Source organism: Lampris incognitus, chromosome 2, assembly GCF_029633865.1.
Source record: "Lampris incognitus isolate fLamInc1 chromosome 2, fLamInc1.hap2, whole genome shotgun sequence".
Lineage (NCBI taxonomy): Eukaryota > Metazoa > Chordata > Actinopteri > Lampriformes > Lampridae > Lampris > Lampris incognitus.
Genome location: NC_079212.1, coordinates 6,556,937 through 6,573,149, shown reverse-complemented (window position 1 = coordinate 6,573,149; position 16,213 = coordinate 6,556,937). Strand labels below are relative to the sequence as shown.

The 16,213-nt window shown below is 43.6% G+C and overlaps 1 protein-coding gene across 1 annotated transcript; it reads right to left on the bottom strand.

Annotated features, from left to right (window-relative positions):
- Positions 1-82: 82 nt before the first annotated feature.
- Positions 83-15,522, bottom strand: cd63 (CD63 molecule). Its single transcript, XM_056302224.1, has 8 exons — positions 15,345-15,522; positions 14,438-14,533; positions 6,154-6,342; positions 4,881-4,955; positions 4,688-4,786; positions 3,335-3,478; positions 3,022-3,105; positions 83-505 (listed from the first exon to the last, which is right to left on the bottom strand). Exons 2-8 carry the CDS (start codon positions 14,501-14,503, stop codon positions 440-442), a joined length of 723 nt encoding a protein of 240 aa, XP_056158199.1. The 5' UTR covers positions 14,504-14,533; positions 15,345-15,522; the 3' UTR covers positions 83-439.
- Between the last annotated feature and the right edge of the window lie 691 nt (positions 15,523-16,213).

The following is a 16,213-nucleotide window of genomic DNA, read 5'->3' as shown; positions in this document are numbered from 1 at the left end:
GTGTGTCAAATAAAAAATATATATATATACTTCAGTGGACTTCTCTCCTGCTGTCATTTAAAGCAAAGAAAAACTTAACTGGTATTTTAAAAGAGTTTTTAATAAAAGGAGGGGAAACTGGCAGTAAACTATTTCACAAATCCAAAGTCTTTAAGGGGAAAAGCTCAGTGGGAGGTGCCATGAAGAATTACTAACCAACAAGAATACACATTAAAAACAAACTGAAGGTCGATCTCTAACTAAATCCAGCAAATTAGCCCCTACAAGTGTATATCTAAATAGTGATATTGTTGGCTTATGACAATAATTATTTTTAAAAATAGGTATTAAGAAAAATATATTGTTCTGTGCATTGTATCAGATGTAAATATTCAAAGGGTCTACACGAGGCTCCCATCGAAATGCGCTGAACAGACGCTGCCTGTAAGTATGAGCTGAATTACATGACTTCGTAGCCACTGCGGATGCCTCTCATTAGCATGCAGGAAAACACGATACCCATTATCTGCAAGAGAAACAAACACAAAAAAATATTTTGATGACATCAATAAAGGCACGTATGACCCGAGCCTGAGACATTACGGCCCCAAACAACCTGCCCGTCAGTTGCTGCTGATTCGGTGCTTTTCTCCATTAATAAGTTTATTTTTTTCCATCTGAAAGGTGATAATGAGGTGATTCTATTGGACAGACAGTCAGTCTTCCAGTTAGAACATCCATCCATCCATTATCCAAACCGCTTATCCTGCTCTCAGGGTTGCGGGGATGCTGGCGCCTATCCCAGCAGTCATTGGGTGGCAGGCGGGGCGACACCCTGGGCACACCGCCAGGCCATCACAGGGCCCACACACACATTCGCACCTAGGGACAATTTAGTACGGCCGATTCACCTGTCCTACATGTCTTTGGACTGTGGGAGGAAACCGGAGCACCCGGAGGAAACCCACACGGGGAGAACATGCAAACTCCACACAGAGGACGACCCCCGAAGGTTGGACTACCCCGGGACTCGAACCCAGAACCTTCTTGCTGTGAGGAGACTGCGCTGACCACTGCGCCACCGTGCCGCCCTGTGCTAAACTGTAATGCAGTTAATTTGCATTAGCATTAAAGTGACCACAGAGAAGTGGACTCACTCACTCCAGTTAGAACAGTGTTGTGATATAGTGGATGTAAGAGGCAGAGAGAAACAAACCTGCTGACACTGATTTGTTGGGACTACAAACCAGGTGTAGCAGCCATTATGGCTGCTGTGCCGTCAGCTCAGTAGTAAACAGTTCCCCCCCTTGTAAAAACGGATCCAGGGACCAATGATAACACACACAGTCTGATGTATTACAAACTACATCACACTAGATGGGAACACTGTTGTAGTCATTTTGATTGCCACGGCCACATTGGCATCACATTTGCCATCTTTTTTCCTGCTGGAATTGTTTCCAACATGTACGTGTTTGCCGCTGCACCAGTGTTCATCCTACCCGGTCAAAACATATATTTTATATACATATATATATATATATATATGGTATACAGAGACTGCAGAGTGTCTCCAACCATGGTAAAGATGACTGGTAGTATTATGGAACCTGACTCAGCTTTAACTGTAAGGGGCTCCTGCATGCTTCACACAAAGTGCAGTTTGGAAAGGTAGATAGAGTTGGTTCAGATTAATGGAGATTGATCTCAGATTTCTTTTTCTGGTAAATTTCCAAAATGTACATGTCTTAAGTCTACGCCCACTCTCTGAACTGATTGGTCAGGAGTATCTTATCTCATCTCATCATCAGCTGCTTCTCCAGGGTCGGGTCATGGTGGCAGCCAGAGTAGTAGGGCACCCCAGACGTCCCGCTCCCCAGCAATGCCCTCCAGCTCCTCCTGGGGGATCCCAAGGCGTTCCCAGGCCAGATTGGACATGTAGTCCCTCCAGTGAGTTCTGGGTCCACCCCGGGGTCTTTTCCCAGTTGGATGTGTCTGGAAAACCTCCAAAGGAAGGCGCCCAGAAGGCATCCTAATCAGATGCCCGAACCACCTCAACTGGCTCCTTTCGACGCGAAGGAGCAGTGGCTCTACTCCAAGCTCCCTCCAGATGTCCGAGCTCCTCACCCTATCTCTAAGGCTGAGCCCAGACCCCCTACGGAGGAAACTCATTTCAGCCGCTTGTATCCGCGATCTCACCCTTTCGGTCACTACCCAAAGCTCATGACCATAGGTGAGGGTTGGAACGAAGATTGACTGGTAAATTGAGAGCTTTGCCTTCCGGCTCAGCTCCCTCGGTCCGGCACAACGTCCGCATTACGTCATGGTCAGGAGTACTGAGGTGTTTAAAAATAGGCGGGGCTTCAAGCAGTCCGCCATTTCCACTGTTTACAAAGACCTTTGGGACTAAACTGTGATTTTGGGCTATACAAATAAATTTGACTTGACTTCATTCTATATAAAACTATTGTCCACCACCGTGTTGACTGCTCACTACTCACCACAAACAACTTGAAGGAAAAATTCGTAACTGTTTGACTCTTTGCATCACAATTATGAAAACATCCTGTTTATAATCCCATCCCTCTCTAAAATGGACAGCTTCTCACCCCACCTTTGGTTGTTCGCAAAAGATATAAATGACGGTTGCCCGACTTGGTCGGTCAATGAGTTGTACAAACTAGCTGGTTTGAAACACAGAACTCTTAACCAAGTCTAAGCTAACATTAGGACACAGTAACTACACTCCCCCTCGGTAAAACCGCTCAGAAAGGAAGGAGCGGGTTTAGATTTGAATGCAAACGACCAGCTGACAATATTGGTGTGGACTTTGGCTGTGAAATGTAAATATTGCCAAATATAATGTCATTTATCAAAAAACAAGATCCAAGAACTATGCAACATAGTTCTTGAATCTAGCAAATAGGGCCGAACTTGGACGTAATCTATTTGTGGCTGTGAATCCTTTCAGGCTCGGGTCAGGAGCAGACGTCAGTACTCAGTTGTGTCTTGATGGTGTTTGTGTGTTTTGACAGTACATACCTGCAGGAACGCAATGACAAGAACTGCAACTATAACCCACTGGATATTCTTCTGAAGCACTTCCTCCACAGCATCACGGCAACCCTGGATCACAAAATGAACACTAGTTTAAAACTTGCTCATTCAACCTGTGTATTTGCATTTTATGAGTAAGAACAGGATGCAAGATGTGCTGCCTAAACCAAATTATGTGGAATATTTTTAGGCTTATGTCAACCAAATATTATGTGGTTTTTTGATTTCCTTGACCAAAAAAAATAAAAATAAAAAAATAAATTAAAAGAATTATACAAATCAACCACTAGGAGTTTACCTCCTGGTGCACTTTGCCGGCATCCGTCATGGTCCCGACGCCACAGTTTTTAGTGACATTCACACAGCAGGAGTCGGGCACCGAGTTCCCGCTGGAGCTGAAGATTTTCCAGTCAGAAGAACCATTGAAGCCGCAGCATTTTAACTGGAAACAGACACAAGGAGCACAATGGGGGGAAAAAGTGAACATCGACAATACTGACAAAGTGAAACATTCAGGGCATCCGGGTAGCGTAGCGGTCTATTCCATTGCCTACCAACACAGGGATCGCCGGTTCGAATCCCCGTGTTACCTCCGGCTTGGTCGGGCGTCCCTACAGACATAATTGACCTTTCGTAAAGTACCGCCCCAGAACGGTGCTTGTCCAATCCTACCTTAGCAACGGTCCGTCAAGCTTTCAAACACACAACAAAATGGATACTAGATATGTGAAAAGTTTGGAGGGGGTGTAATTTTCTTTCCCTTCCCGAAACCCAGAACGCAAGAAGCGCCATGTCGGCAATAGATTTCGCAGTATAGCAGACCCCCATGGCCAGCTTAATCCATCCAAAATCAACAAAATACCTGTCTGCTCCAAGCTAAGCTTGCTACTAGCTATTATTGATAGCTAATACAGCTAACGTATTATTATTGTTACTTTTACCCACACAATGCGCTGATTTCTTCCTTCGTGTTTTGGTGTTTTCCGGCTACTTCCTGGATAGTTCTGAAATGCTTGACGGGCATAGCAACAGTAACTAAGGGGGGCGGGACTTTGCGAAAGGTCAATTGGCCGTGTCGGCAGGCGGGAAGCCGGATGTGGGTATGTGTCCTGGTCGCTGTGCTAGCGCCTCCTCTGGTCGGCCGGGGCGCCTGTTCGGGGAGAGGGGGGGGGACCGGGGGGAATAGCGTGATCCTCCCATCCACTACGTCCCCCTGGTGAAACTCCTCACTGTCAGGTGAAAAGAAGTGGCTGGTGACTCCACACGTATCGGAGGAAGCATGTGGTAGTCTGTGGCCCTCCCCAGATCGGCAGAGGGGGTGGAGCAGCGACCAGGACAGCTCAGAAGAGTGGGGTAATTGGCCTGATACAATACAATTGGGGAGAAAAAAGGGTTAAAAAAAAAAAGTGAAAAATAAAGCCAAGGTGAATAACAGTGAATATGGGAGGTGCCAAAGGAGCTGTGCGGTTCGCTAATAGGTTATTTACCCAGCTATTAAGAGCAGCTGTGGTTTATATCACCAGAGGGCATTTGTTTCTATAGAAATACATTACAATATCATGGTACACTGACCAGAAGCACACAGAGATGTTACATGAAGGTGTTATGAAACTGAGTAAATAGTGACTTGCACGCAATAAACTTCACTTACATCCTTCTGCATTTTATCCACCGTCGCCCTGAATTCATCTGTGCTGTTGTTGTAATTGGTGATCATCTCTGTGAGAGTGTCCTGGACCACGTCTGAGATCTAGACGTTGCAAGGAAAACATGGAAAACCAAAATGAACCATGGAGTCTGCTTTTATATACATGCAATAAATGGAAAAGAAGCTTCACACTCACTTTGCCCCTGAAGATGTACCCGGCGATGGCTGCTCCAATCTCAACAATTATGATCAGAAGGAGAAGTACGGAGAACTGGGAGGGAAACGGAGACGATAAAGATGTTTACTTGCAGTCTTCAGTTTGATCAGTCATCATTAATTAATGTACCTTCCAAGCTGTGCAATCAAATTCAATTTAGCAAAAAGGCACTTAATGTGGTTATCCTTAATTTCTTCAATAGTTCATTTTCATACTGCGAACCCCAGCGTTCCAGTCGAAAAAGATGTGCACCTCAACACACAGAAGGCATTCACATGCAGGGAACAATTTCCAACGGGCGCAAATTTTGGTGCAACACCAGCAAGATAATCCAGGGGTAGAGTTTGTATTTTGGAGAAGGAAGACTGATCAGCGATCGCCAGACATGACATGGAACAACATATCAAGCCATATCAAACATTTAATGAAACCTCATTAAATATTACATAATAATTTGAACCTAATTAAAATGTTAGATAATGTTTAGATTTGTATTCTAGTGCCTATCACTTTCTCTTCCATTTTTGACACGCAACTTCCTTTTTCTGCTTTTGTGGCAGAGTTTGTGGCGCCATTACAACTGAATACTTGGCATGAATGGAGGACCCCTTCAGCATCAATGAAAAAATAGCACATAGGGCGCCCGGGTGGCGTAGCAGTCTATTCCGTTGCCTACCAACACAGGGATCGCCAGTTTGAATCTCTGTGTTACCTCCTGCTTGGTCGGGCATCCCTACAGACACAACTGGCCTTGTCTGTGGGTGGGAAGCCGGATGTGGGTATGTGTACTGGTTGCTGCACTAGCGCCTCCTCTGGTCGGTCGGGGCACCTGTTCGGGGGGGGGGACTGGGGGGGAACAGCGTGATCCACCCACGCGCTACGTCCCCCTGGTGAAACTCCTCACTGTCAGGTGAAAAGAAGCGGCTGGCAACTCCACATGTATCGGAGGAGGCATGTGGTAGTCTGCAGCCCTCCCCGGATCGGTAGAGGGGGTGGAGCAGAGACCGGGACGGCTTGTAAGAGTGGGGGTAATTGGGGGTACAATTGGGGAGAAAAGCGACAAAAAAAAAAGAAAAAAAAAATAGCACATACAGGAGCAATTACAGAATGCTAATACTGAACTAGCGTGAATGCTGCTACGAAAACACCAAGAGGAAAAGGTATGAAATGATTTTTTTAACGTGAAAAAATTACAGATAACCACTTGAGGACACTTTTTTGAGAGGCTCGATGATCATGTAATATGAATTACCGTGGTAACCATGCAGTAGTTCTCCTTCCAAGCACCGCAGCAGCCGAAGAAGGCGATGAAGAAAATGACCACGCCGACTCCGATGACAACGAGTGGTGCTACCGAGGCTGACGCATCATGGATCATGAAAGTGTTGTGGACGGCCACCTGGACCAGGATTCCCAGGATGATCAAAGCTAAGCCGCATACCTGCAGGGGCAAAAAGTGAATGGAGGGGGGCAGTTTAGGGAACGAGCCATGCCATTGTCATGAGTATAGTTTGTGTTTTCATGCAGTTAGTGTTGGGTGACATGGAAAATATGATTCTCGTGATAATCATGGAGGATTTTACATGATATCGATATTTACCGCGGCCTCTGCCTACACATGCAAAACCATCATGTTTAAGAAGCCAACTGAATGAATGAATGATTTATTTCGGTCATACATTTGTGTTCATATGCGACAGACAGAAAAAAAAGAAAAGAAAAACATCATTGCACATATTTATATCAGTCCACTTCACACAACAAAACTCAAACAATCATTGACCGAAAAAGGAATAGGGCTTATTGTTGCCTATCCTATACAGCCTTAAGTTAACCTAGAATATCAGAGCTACAAAAGGAAGAACAAAAGAATTTATACTAAGTTGTAATCCTTAATGATTTTACATATTAAAGATTTTCTGAAACTCAACAGCGAGCTACACAATTTCAACTCATCATTAAGACCATTCCATAGCTTGACTCCCAAAACTGGAACACATCTGTATTTTACACTGGTTCTCACTTTACATGCTTCAAAAATACACAACCCTCTTAAATTATAGTTTCCTTCTCTCAATTTAAAAAGTTGTTGGATACAATCAGGAAGGCTTTTACTTCTAGCTCGATAAAGTATTTCCAATGTTTTTAAATACACAATAGCTAAGAATTTTAAGGTGCAGGACCGTATAAATAATAGATTAGTAGATTCACGGTAACAAGCTTTATCTATTATTCAAATAGCTCTTTTCTGATGGTTAATTATAGGGTCTATATTTGTTTTATAAACATTTCCCCAAACCTCAACACAGTATGACAGATATGGCATAATGAACAATACAATATACGCACACATTTCCTATTCAGCACATCCCTTGTTTTGTAAAGAATAGCAATAGATAGATAATTTCCATTTAATATATTCTATATGTGGTTTCCAACAGAGTTTATGATCTATAATCAATCCCAAGAATTTTGTTTCAAATATTCTTTCAATTCAACTCCATTTAACTTCAGCTTTATTTCACAATTAACCCTAAAACCACCGAACACCATACATTTTGTTTAATTTTCATTTAGTGATACCTTATTGATATCAAACTATTTTTTTAACATTCTCAATTCCCTTTCTACTGTTTTCAGCAACTCTTTCATATCCTCCCCAGAACAAAATAAATTTGTATCATCAGCAAACGTAACAAATTTCAACATATTAGACACCATAGAAATGTAATTTAAATAAAGTATAAACAACTTAGGTCCCAATACTGAACCTTGTGGAACACCACAAATTACTTTTCTTAGAAGTGATTCAGTGTTTTCAATATTCACATATTGAAACCTATTATTTAAATAACTTCTTAACCAGCGTTGTGTGACACCTCTTATACCATAGCGCTCCAATTTCTTCAAGAGTACGGAATGATCGATTGTGTCAAATGCTTTACGTAACTCAATAAAAACACCTACGGTGTTTTGTTTCTTATCTACTGCTGTTGCTATGTTTTCTACAAAATCCATCACTGCTGAAGATGTCGATCGATTAATCCTAAACCCATATTGACGGTTCCTCAATAACTCATATTTGTCAATAAAGTCATCAAGTCTATTTACAAATAACTTTAAAGTATTTTAGAAAATTGAGGTAGCAAAGACACAGGTCTATAATTTGATACGTTTGTCACCATTTTTATCGATTGGAACCACCTTACTCATTTTCATTTTATCAGGAAAAATACCAGTTTGAAAAGATTTATTACATATATAAGTAAATGGTTTGAGGACACAGTCAATTACCTCTTTTATTAGTGACATATCAATAGTATAACCATCAGTGGATTTTTTTATTCTTAAACTTTCGAACCACTTCTACTACACCACTCTCACAGACTCCTTCCAGGAACATTGAATTTCTGTTGTCAAATACAAAATCAAAATCAAAATTACTGTCTTCATCTGTAGGAAGGTTAATTTCCTTTGCCAAATTTGGGCCTACATTAACAAAAAAAAAATTATTAAACTCGTTTACAATTTCCTCTATATTTTCGATAACTGAATTATCAATTTTTACAAAATATGATGTTCCTTTTACTACCATTTTTAATCATTTCACTAAGCACACTCCAGGTAGCCTTAATATTATATCTATGCTTTTGCAACAGCTGATTATAACAGTCTTTTTGTTGTGAGCTCATAATAAATGTTAATCTGTTTTTATATTTTTTGTACTTGTCCTCCTTTTCCTTTGTTCAATGTTTAATAAACTCCCTATAGAGCTTATTTTTCTTTTTGCAAGCTTTTTCCAACCCCTTTGTGAACTCCCCTCTTTTTAGAATTTTGTCTCTACTCTTCCAATGGACAATGCTGGTCATAAATTCTCAAGAATGTGTCCAAAACTGCATCATATGATTCATTCGTATCCTCTACATAAACTTCCTGCCAAACATGATTCAAAAGTTCTGCCTTAAGAGCTATAACTGCCTCTGGTGATTTTATTCTAATCAAATTGTTAGTCTGCCTATTTGCTCCTAATTTTAACCTGTTAATTTCTAGCACTGTAAAGACAGGCAAATGATCACTTACATCAGTCACTAACTGACCACTTTTTATCTTTCCATCAATTACATTTGTAAAAATATTGTCAATCAAAGTTGTACTTTCCTTTGTTATTCTGCTCGGTTTTACTAGTAACGGACAGAAACTCAAACCAAACTTAATATTAACAAATTCAGTAGTTTTCATATGATCATTTGATCTCAGCAAATCAATGTTAAAGTTACCACAAACAAAACTCACTTCATCATTATATTTTTCGTATAATTCAGAAATCTTTGTATTAAAGTGATCAATACATGACCCCTGTGTTCTATAGATGCGACTAATTAATATGTTTTTGAATATTTCCACCTTAACTTCAACGGTTACACATTCCATCAAATTGTCAATGGCAGTTGTCATATTACCAATCTCTACTACTACTACTACTACTTTCGGCTGCTCCCGTTAGGGGTCGCCGCAGCAGATCAACCGTTTCCATCTCTTCCTGTCTTCTGCATCTTCTCCTGTCACACCAGCCACCTGCATGTCCTCCCTCACCACATCCATAAACCTCCTCTTTGGCCTTCCTCTTTTCCTCTTCCCTGGCAGCTCCATATTCAGCATCCTTCTCCCAATATACCCAGCATCTCTCCTCCACACATGTCCAAACCATCTCAATCTTGTCTCTCTTGCTTTGTCTCCAAACCGTCCAACTTGAGCTGTCCCTCTAATATACTCATTCCTAATCCTGTCCTTCTTCGTCACCCCCAGAGACAATCTAAGCATCTTTAACTCTGCCACCTCCTGTCTTTTCGTCTGTGCCACTGTCTCCAAACCATACAACATAGCTGGTCTCACTACCATCTTGTAAACCTTCCCTTTAACTCTTGCTGGTACCCTTCTGTGACAAATCACTCCTGACACTCTTCTCCACCCACTCCACCCAGTCCACCCAGTTGTCATATTGCCAATAACCCTACATTTATGAGCAGACATCACAAATAAGGCAACTCCCCCTCCCCTTTTATTGACCCTGTTTTGTCAGAACACTTCATAGCCCTCTAATCCATCCTGCAGTTCTTTATCATCCCTCCACCAAGTCTCTGAAACTGCTATTACACTAAAGCTTTGTTGAAACTGTTGAAGGTCATCTTTAATTTTGGAGAAGTTACTACAGAGACTCCTACTGTTGAAATTAATCACTGAAAACCCCTCCAATTCCACGCTGGAAGGGAACTTGTTTTCAGATTAACATTCACAATTAATGTTAATGTTCTGGTAGAAGTGGGTCTCGGGATCAATGTCATGTTCTAACTCGTAAAGTTTGTGATCACTAACGTCAAAAGACTTGAAATCTGTATATTCATCCATTTTCTTATACCAGATTTGTCACTCACAAACAAGTATTGCCCCTTACAACACTACTAAAATAAATGTATGATATTTCCCCACTATTCCACCGATCTACCATAATATTCATCATTATTCATTTATATTGGTCAAGATCTTTTATGTCTCTGATGGCTATAACTTTGGCCTGTTCTGGTGTCCCATTCAATCTTATCATTACTTTACAGTTCCTTGTCCACTGAGGTTCATCACACTGAATTATAATATCAAACCACACTAGTTTTCTCTCCATCCATCCATTATCCGAACCGCTTATCCTGCTCTCAGGGTCGCGGGGATGCTGGAGCCTATCCCAGCAGCCACTGGGGAGACACCCTGAACAGGTCGCCAGGCCATCACAGGGCACTAGTTTTCCAATGATACTCTAAATATTTCACACCTAATTTTCCATGATACTCCACATTTTTCACACCTAACTTTGTGAGAAATTTCAGGTTTATCAATTCTCGTTATCATAGCTGAACTTCCTCCAGATACAATACTATTAAAAGATGATAAACAAATATTGAATTATTGATCAGTCCTACATGCAATATCTAGAAACCAGGTGAAAAAGCAATGCAACACAAACATGAGTGATAATTAGCTGAAACTATCCATCCATTATCCAAGCCGCTTATCCCAATTGGGGTCGCGGGATGCTGGAGCCTCCCAGCAGTCATTGGGCAGCAGACGGGCAGACACCTTGGACAGGCCGCCAGTCCATCACAGGGCCGACACACACATACACACACATTCATACCTAGGGACAATTTAGTATGGCCGATTCACCTGACCTACATGTCTTTGGACTGTGGGAGGAAACCGGAGCACCCAGAGGAAAGCCACGCAGACACGGGGAGAACATGCAAACTCCACACAGAGGACGACCCGGGACGACCCCCAAGGTTGGACAACCCCGGGGTTCGAACCCAGGACCTTCTTGCTGTAAGGTGACCACGCTAACCACTGCACCACCATGCTGCCCTAGCTGAAACTAAAGCTGGGCAATAACTCAACATTGTTGTTTATTATTTTTCAGTGGTATTGGAAGACCCCCCCCATCCTGCAGTCAGCCATTTAAACTACACCAGCTTGAGGCAATAGCTCAGAAAAGAGGTCTGATGTTAAGAGAAAACAGAAACTTGGAAAACTGTGAGCAATTCTCCAGACTGTGATGATGTGGTATATCATTTTCTTATAACATGGAAAATGTTGATTTAAGATGATTTGTCGTGGAACTCTGTGTGTCTTCATGCATTACAGCTCCTTTTGGTTGGGAAAGGCAGAAAACTGGGAACTGTTCAGCCATGTTGAACTGGAATCACCTGACAACACAGCAAACGATTCACAAAAACCAAACTCCTTTGACCCTACTATAAACAGCTAGATAGATAGATGATGGGAGAAAAGTGCGTCGTAAAATTTTTAAACTGAACATAAATACAATTTTCATTAACATCGATGCACTTAGGATGACTGCTGTATGACATATTGAATAATTCATGGCAACATAAGCAAAGGAGGACAGTAAAGAATGTGACACGCGCTAAAACAGATGGGAACCTTTCCCCTCGTGATGTGGATGTGTCACATAAAGGAGCCATTTGTCGCTGTTTTCACTCTGAACACATTCGCCCTAATGCGTTACCGTAAAGACGTCCTGAAACTAAACAGGACAGAAATGTGTGAAAACAAAAAAATAGAACCGCCTCCAATAATACTGAGTGTTTAGTGCTGGGTCAGGGTCAAGTTTTCTGCATTATATTCACTTAATTATGGCCCATAATAACATAATAATGAGGCCTATCATACAGTAAAAGCATATCCTATGTGCGTCCGGGCGGCGTGGCGGTCTATTCCGTTGCCTACCAACATGGGGATCGGTGGTTCGAATCCCCGTGTTACCTCTGGCTTGGTCGGGCGTCCCTAGGCCGTGTCTGTGGGTGGGAAGCCGGATGTGGGTATGTGTCCTGGTCGCTGCACTAGCGCCTCCTCTGGTCAGTTGGGGCGCCTGTTTGGGGGGCAGGGGGAACTGGGGGGAATAGCATGATCCTCCCACGTGGTGAAACTCCTCACTGTCAGGTGAAAAGAAGCAGCTGGTGACTCCACATGTATTGGAGGAGGCACGTGGTAGTCTGCAGCCCTCCCCGGATCAGTAGAGGGGATGGAGCAGCAACCGGGACGGCTCAGAAGAGTGGGGTGATTGGCCGGATACAATTGGGGAGAAAAAAAGGGGGGGGGACCCTATTGCATACGTACATGCAGCCATTTCTGCACAGTGGTCAGCTAAACCAAACGCCCTATCAACAAATGAGCGGAGGCTCCACAGGCTCCAGAGACAAGTTTACCGACTGAACTGGTCCCACCGCTCGCACAGCCAGCGGAGACCGAGTTACTATTAAGACGTGGGAAACTAAAGGACACACACTCGACCAATTACCTGCTTCTAGGGTCCCTTTTTTAAGTGCAGAACCACCTGGTGCCAATACAAATATGAGGCAATAGGGAAGTTAAGATGATTCATTGATTGTGGAATGACCTGACAAGTGACCTAGTATTTGTGTTTGTGTGCGTAATGGCCTTACTCAGGGCTTTTTTTCAGGTAACACCAATGTAAATATTTGAGCTTGGTGGTTGACACAGGACGACATAAAGACATAAGCAGGATAGCAAACAGAGACGAGAGGATCACATATGGAATACAGCAGAACACGAACACGATAGAATAGAATAGAACAAAATAGAATAGAACAAAATAGAATAGCATAGTTCAATATTATCTTTCATCATCTTTCAATGGTACTCTTATCAGGATTAAATTGAAATACTGTCATATTGTGGTACACAACTGCTCTTTTATCTCTGTAACCTGCGCATCACTAGTAGCCTCCACCCAGGGACCAAAGATGAAAATTACGTTTTAGCTATATTTGGTACAATAATGATCGATATTGTGTAATCTTCCCTACGATCATCAGGATAATAATACTTTGCATATCACCCGGCTCTAAATAGAATGACTAGCACTTGTTCTTTCATTTTAACGTTAAACCTTTGACAGAAATACCAAGTGCCGTGCATAAATACGTGAAATCATGCGGCCCTGTAACAGATCACACAGGACATTAGTCACTGCAGAGCCGAGTTCATCAGTCTTTGTCTTAAATGAAGAAAAGAAAAAAAGAAGAAGAAGAAGAAAAAAAGAAAAAAGCATTGATCTGAGCAAAGTCACATGACATTGTTGCACTTTGTAATCTGGTCACAAGACTGACATTCCACCAGCATGTGAGTCTTTCTCTTACACACATACGCGCAGTTATGATTTGAAATACAATACATATAAATTATATTACGCGGAGGCGTTATAGTTTCACAGAGATGTGTGACTCTTTTTTTCCCCCCCTGTCGTTTCTATGGATGTTCAACCAACCTGTGAGCTGCCTCTATTAAGTAATAAATGCTAGAAGAAGAGGAAGTTGGGATTCAGAAATGAGGGTTGCATATGCGGTCTGTGTTTTCATCAGATAGTGTGGAAAGTCGTAGTGGCGAAAAACAGTTGCAGGGACAGTGTCTATCAGCCTTACTGCGAGGATAAGCTTTGTTATTATAAGCTTCTGAAGTCCACCTAATGACACCGGCTTGTTATGAGTCGGATAACGAACACAGCCTTCCCTCCGCCTCCTCATGACAGCCGCTTGTTTGGTGAAAAACCTGTTCCTTCTCCTTTTTGGCCAACGCAACACGGCCTCACAACAGTTACCCGGGTCCATATCTCCATGTCAGGGGTGGCAACAGGGGTGGCAGCTGCCACCTCTGGGACACAGTCTTGCCACCCCATTTATAAATCAGATAATATGTTTTGAAAGTATATGTTATGTACGTGCACGGTGAAAGGTCAGTGAGACCCGCACCAAACTCGTCTCAAACAGTAGAGAACAAAACACATTCGACGAAATCCGAGTTTTGAATAATAACACGTTTAGAATAATGTCCATTGCCCCCCCCCCCGCTCCTTGAACCCCATGCCACCCCTTGGCCCCCCCCCAGGGAAAAAAATCTCTAGATCCGCCACTGCTCCATGCGTCACCTGGCGATAGGAAGCTACTCACCCAGAAAATGAAGTTGAAGAAGAAAAGCAGAAACTTCACACATTTCATTCCCCCCTCGACACCCATGGCTGGCGACGATCAGAGATGTTGGCTGCACTGGGGGGGGGGGGGGGGGGAAGAGAAAAACACACACACAAACACAAGGTTTTACTGAACGTCTCGACGCCCAACAATGGATCCGGACATCGGATTCGATCCCACCGCCTCGAACGCCTCCATCCCCGCCCCCCCCCCCCCCCTTTGATAAAATGCGGCCGCTCTGACTGCGCTTGATCCCCCTCCTAGGCTTCAACCATGAGCACTTCTGGGGGGTGAAAACAACTCGAGAGCCCGGGAGATGGACTCCAAATGTGTCCGTGACAACAATAAAAGATCTTAATAAATTAAAAAAGGAGGCAACTAATCGAGCTATGTGAGAGTTTAGGGCACGGACGAACACGAGTGGGATGCTGACAGCGGATGACGAGCAGCATCATGGAGACCCGATAACCAGATGGAGAAAACACAGCGTCGCTTCGCCCACCATCAGGGCCGCCGCACCGCACCGCCGCCTCGCCTGGGAGCGGGCTTCGAGCCCGTGATTGGACGGGTTAGTACAGCTGTTGGCTGGCCCTTAGCCAGCCGGCCGGGGCTGAGAGAAGGGGGGGAACAACGACGTCTTTTGTCCGCCACCAAATCAAATCAACCGTGTTGTTTTATCGCCTTTACCGAGTTGGCGACGACAACCGCCTTACTGTCGAGCCAACGAAACGACGCCGAGCCCAGCACGGCAACGGACGTCGAAACCTTAAAATCGCAAAGTACCCCTGTTTTTATTACTATTATTACTATTATTACTATTTTTCCCGACTCATAAATATAAGTTAAGCCCAGTTTGAAAGTGTGTTGCGCTGGTTTCAAAGCCTACCTTACTGACGCTGGGTTCCGCTCAGGAGAGGCGATGGCGCAGAAGAAGAAGAAGAAGACCACGACGCAGAAGAAGAAGAAGGAGAAGGAGAAGAAGAAGAATGGGTGGAAAACAAGATGTAGAACAGCCTGTGTGCGCGGTGGTTTCCTGGTCCGTCCCTCGCCTCCGCTTTCTTCCGCTACTACACACCGCCTCACTTCACCCACCCCACCCACCTCTCCCTACCCCTCCCTCCCTCCCTACCCGGCCCGGCCCGGCCCGGCCCGGCCTGGCGAAAACCAGCCCAAACACCCCTGTCAGGATCTCAACCCTCCAAGCGATGGAGCCCTCAGGTGCCTGTGAAACGTCCCTCCGCAGGTCGGAGGGGAGACCCGGACTGGATTGAGGTCCCCAATAGTTGTGGACGGCTACAGATGTCTGCGGGGGGGGGGGGGTTGTGTTCTCGACAAGTTGAAACTCACGTTGCTTCCACGTCCAGGAAGGCCCAACAGGCACTGCTTTTCTCCTGAGGAGAGCGTGTAACATCAGGGGTCCCCAACAGGCGGCCCGCGGGCCACGTCCGGCCCGTGACGGGTTGATTTATGGTCCGCGAGAATTTTTGGAGAAATGCCAGAATTCTTTTATTTCCCTACAAAAAAAAAATTAAAAAAAATACATTTCTTAGTAAAAGTAAGACTAGTGATATATCGAAAAATAGATGAAAAATCTCTGTTTAAATTATACCAAAGCAAACTAACGAACAACGTGCTGCTGGAGGTTGAGTGGCCCGTGGTTTTAAAAGTGGCCCTAAAAGTGGCCCCGCTATGAAAAGTAATTGGGGACCCCTGGTGTACATGTAATGCCTCCTCCCAGGTGCTGACTCTTGTAAT

What these genes read in the sequence shown, in the direction of transcription:
- cd63 (XM_056302224.1), bottom strand. Translation starts at nt 14,503, where the DNA reads ATGGGTGTCGAGGGGGGAATGAAATGTGTGAAGTTTCTGCTTTTCTTC. An exon ending in GGTACATCTTCAGGGGCAAA is followed by an intron (nt 4,787 to 4,880) that starts GTGAGTGTGAAG and finishes TGCAACGTCTAG; the next exon opens with ATCTCAGACGTGGTCCAGGA. An exon ending in TTGTCATTGCGTTCCTGCAG is followed by an intron (nt 506 to 3,021) that starts GTATGTACTGTC and finishes TTTCTCTTGCAG; the next exon opens with ATAATGGGTATCGTGTTTTC.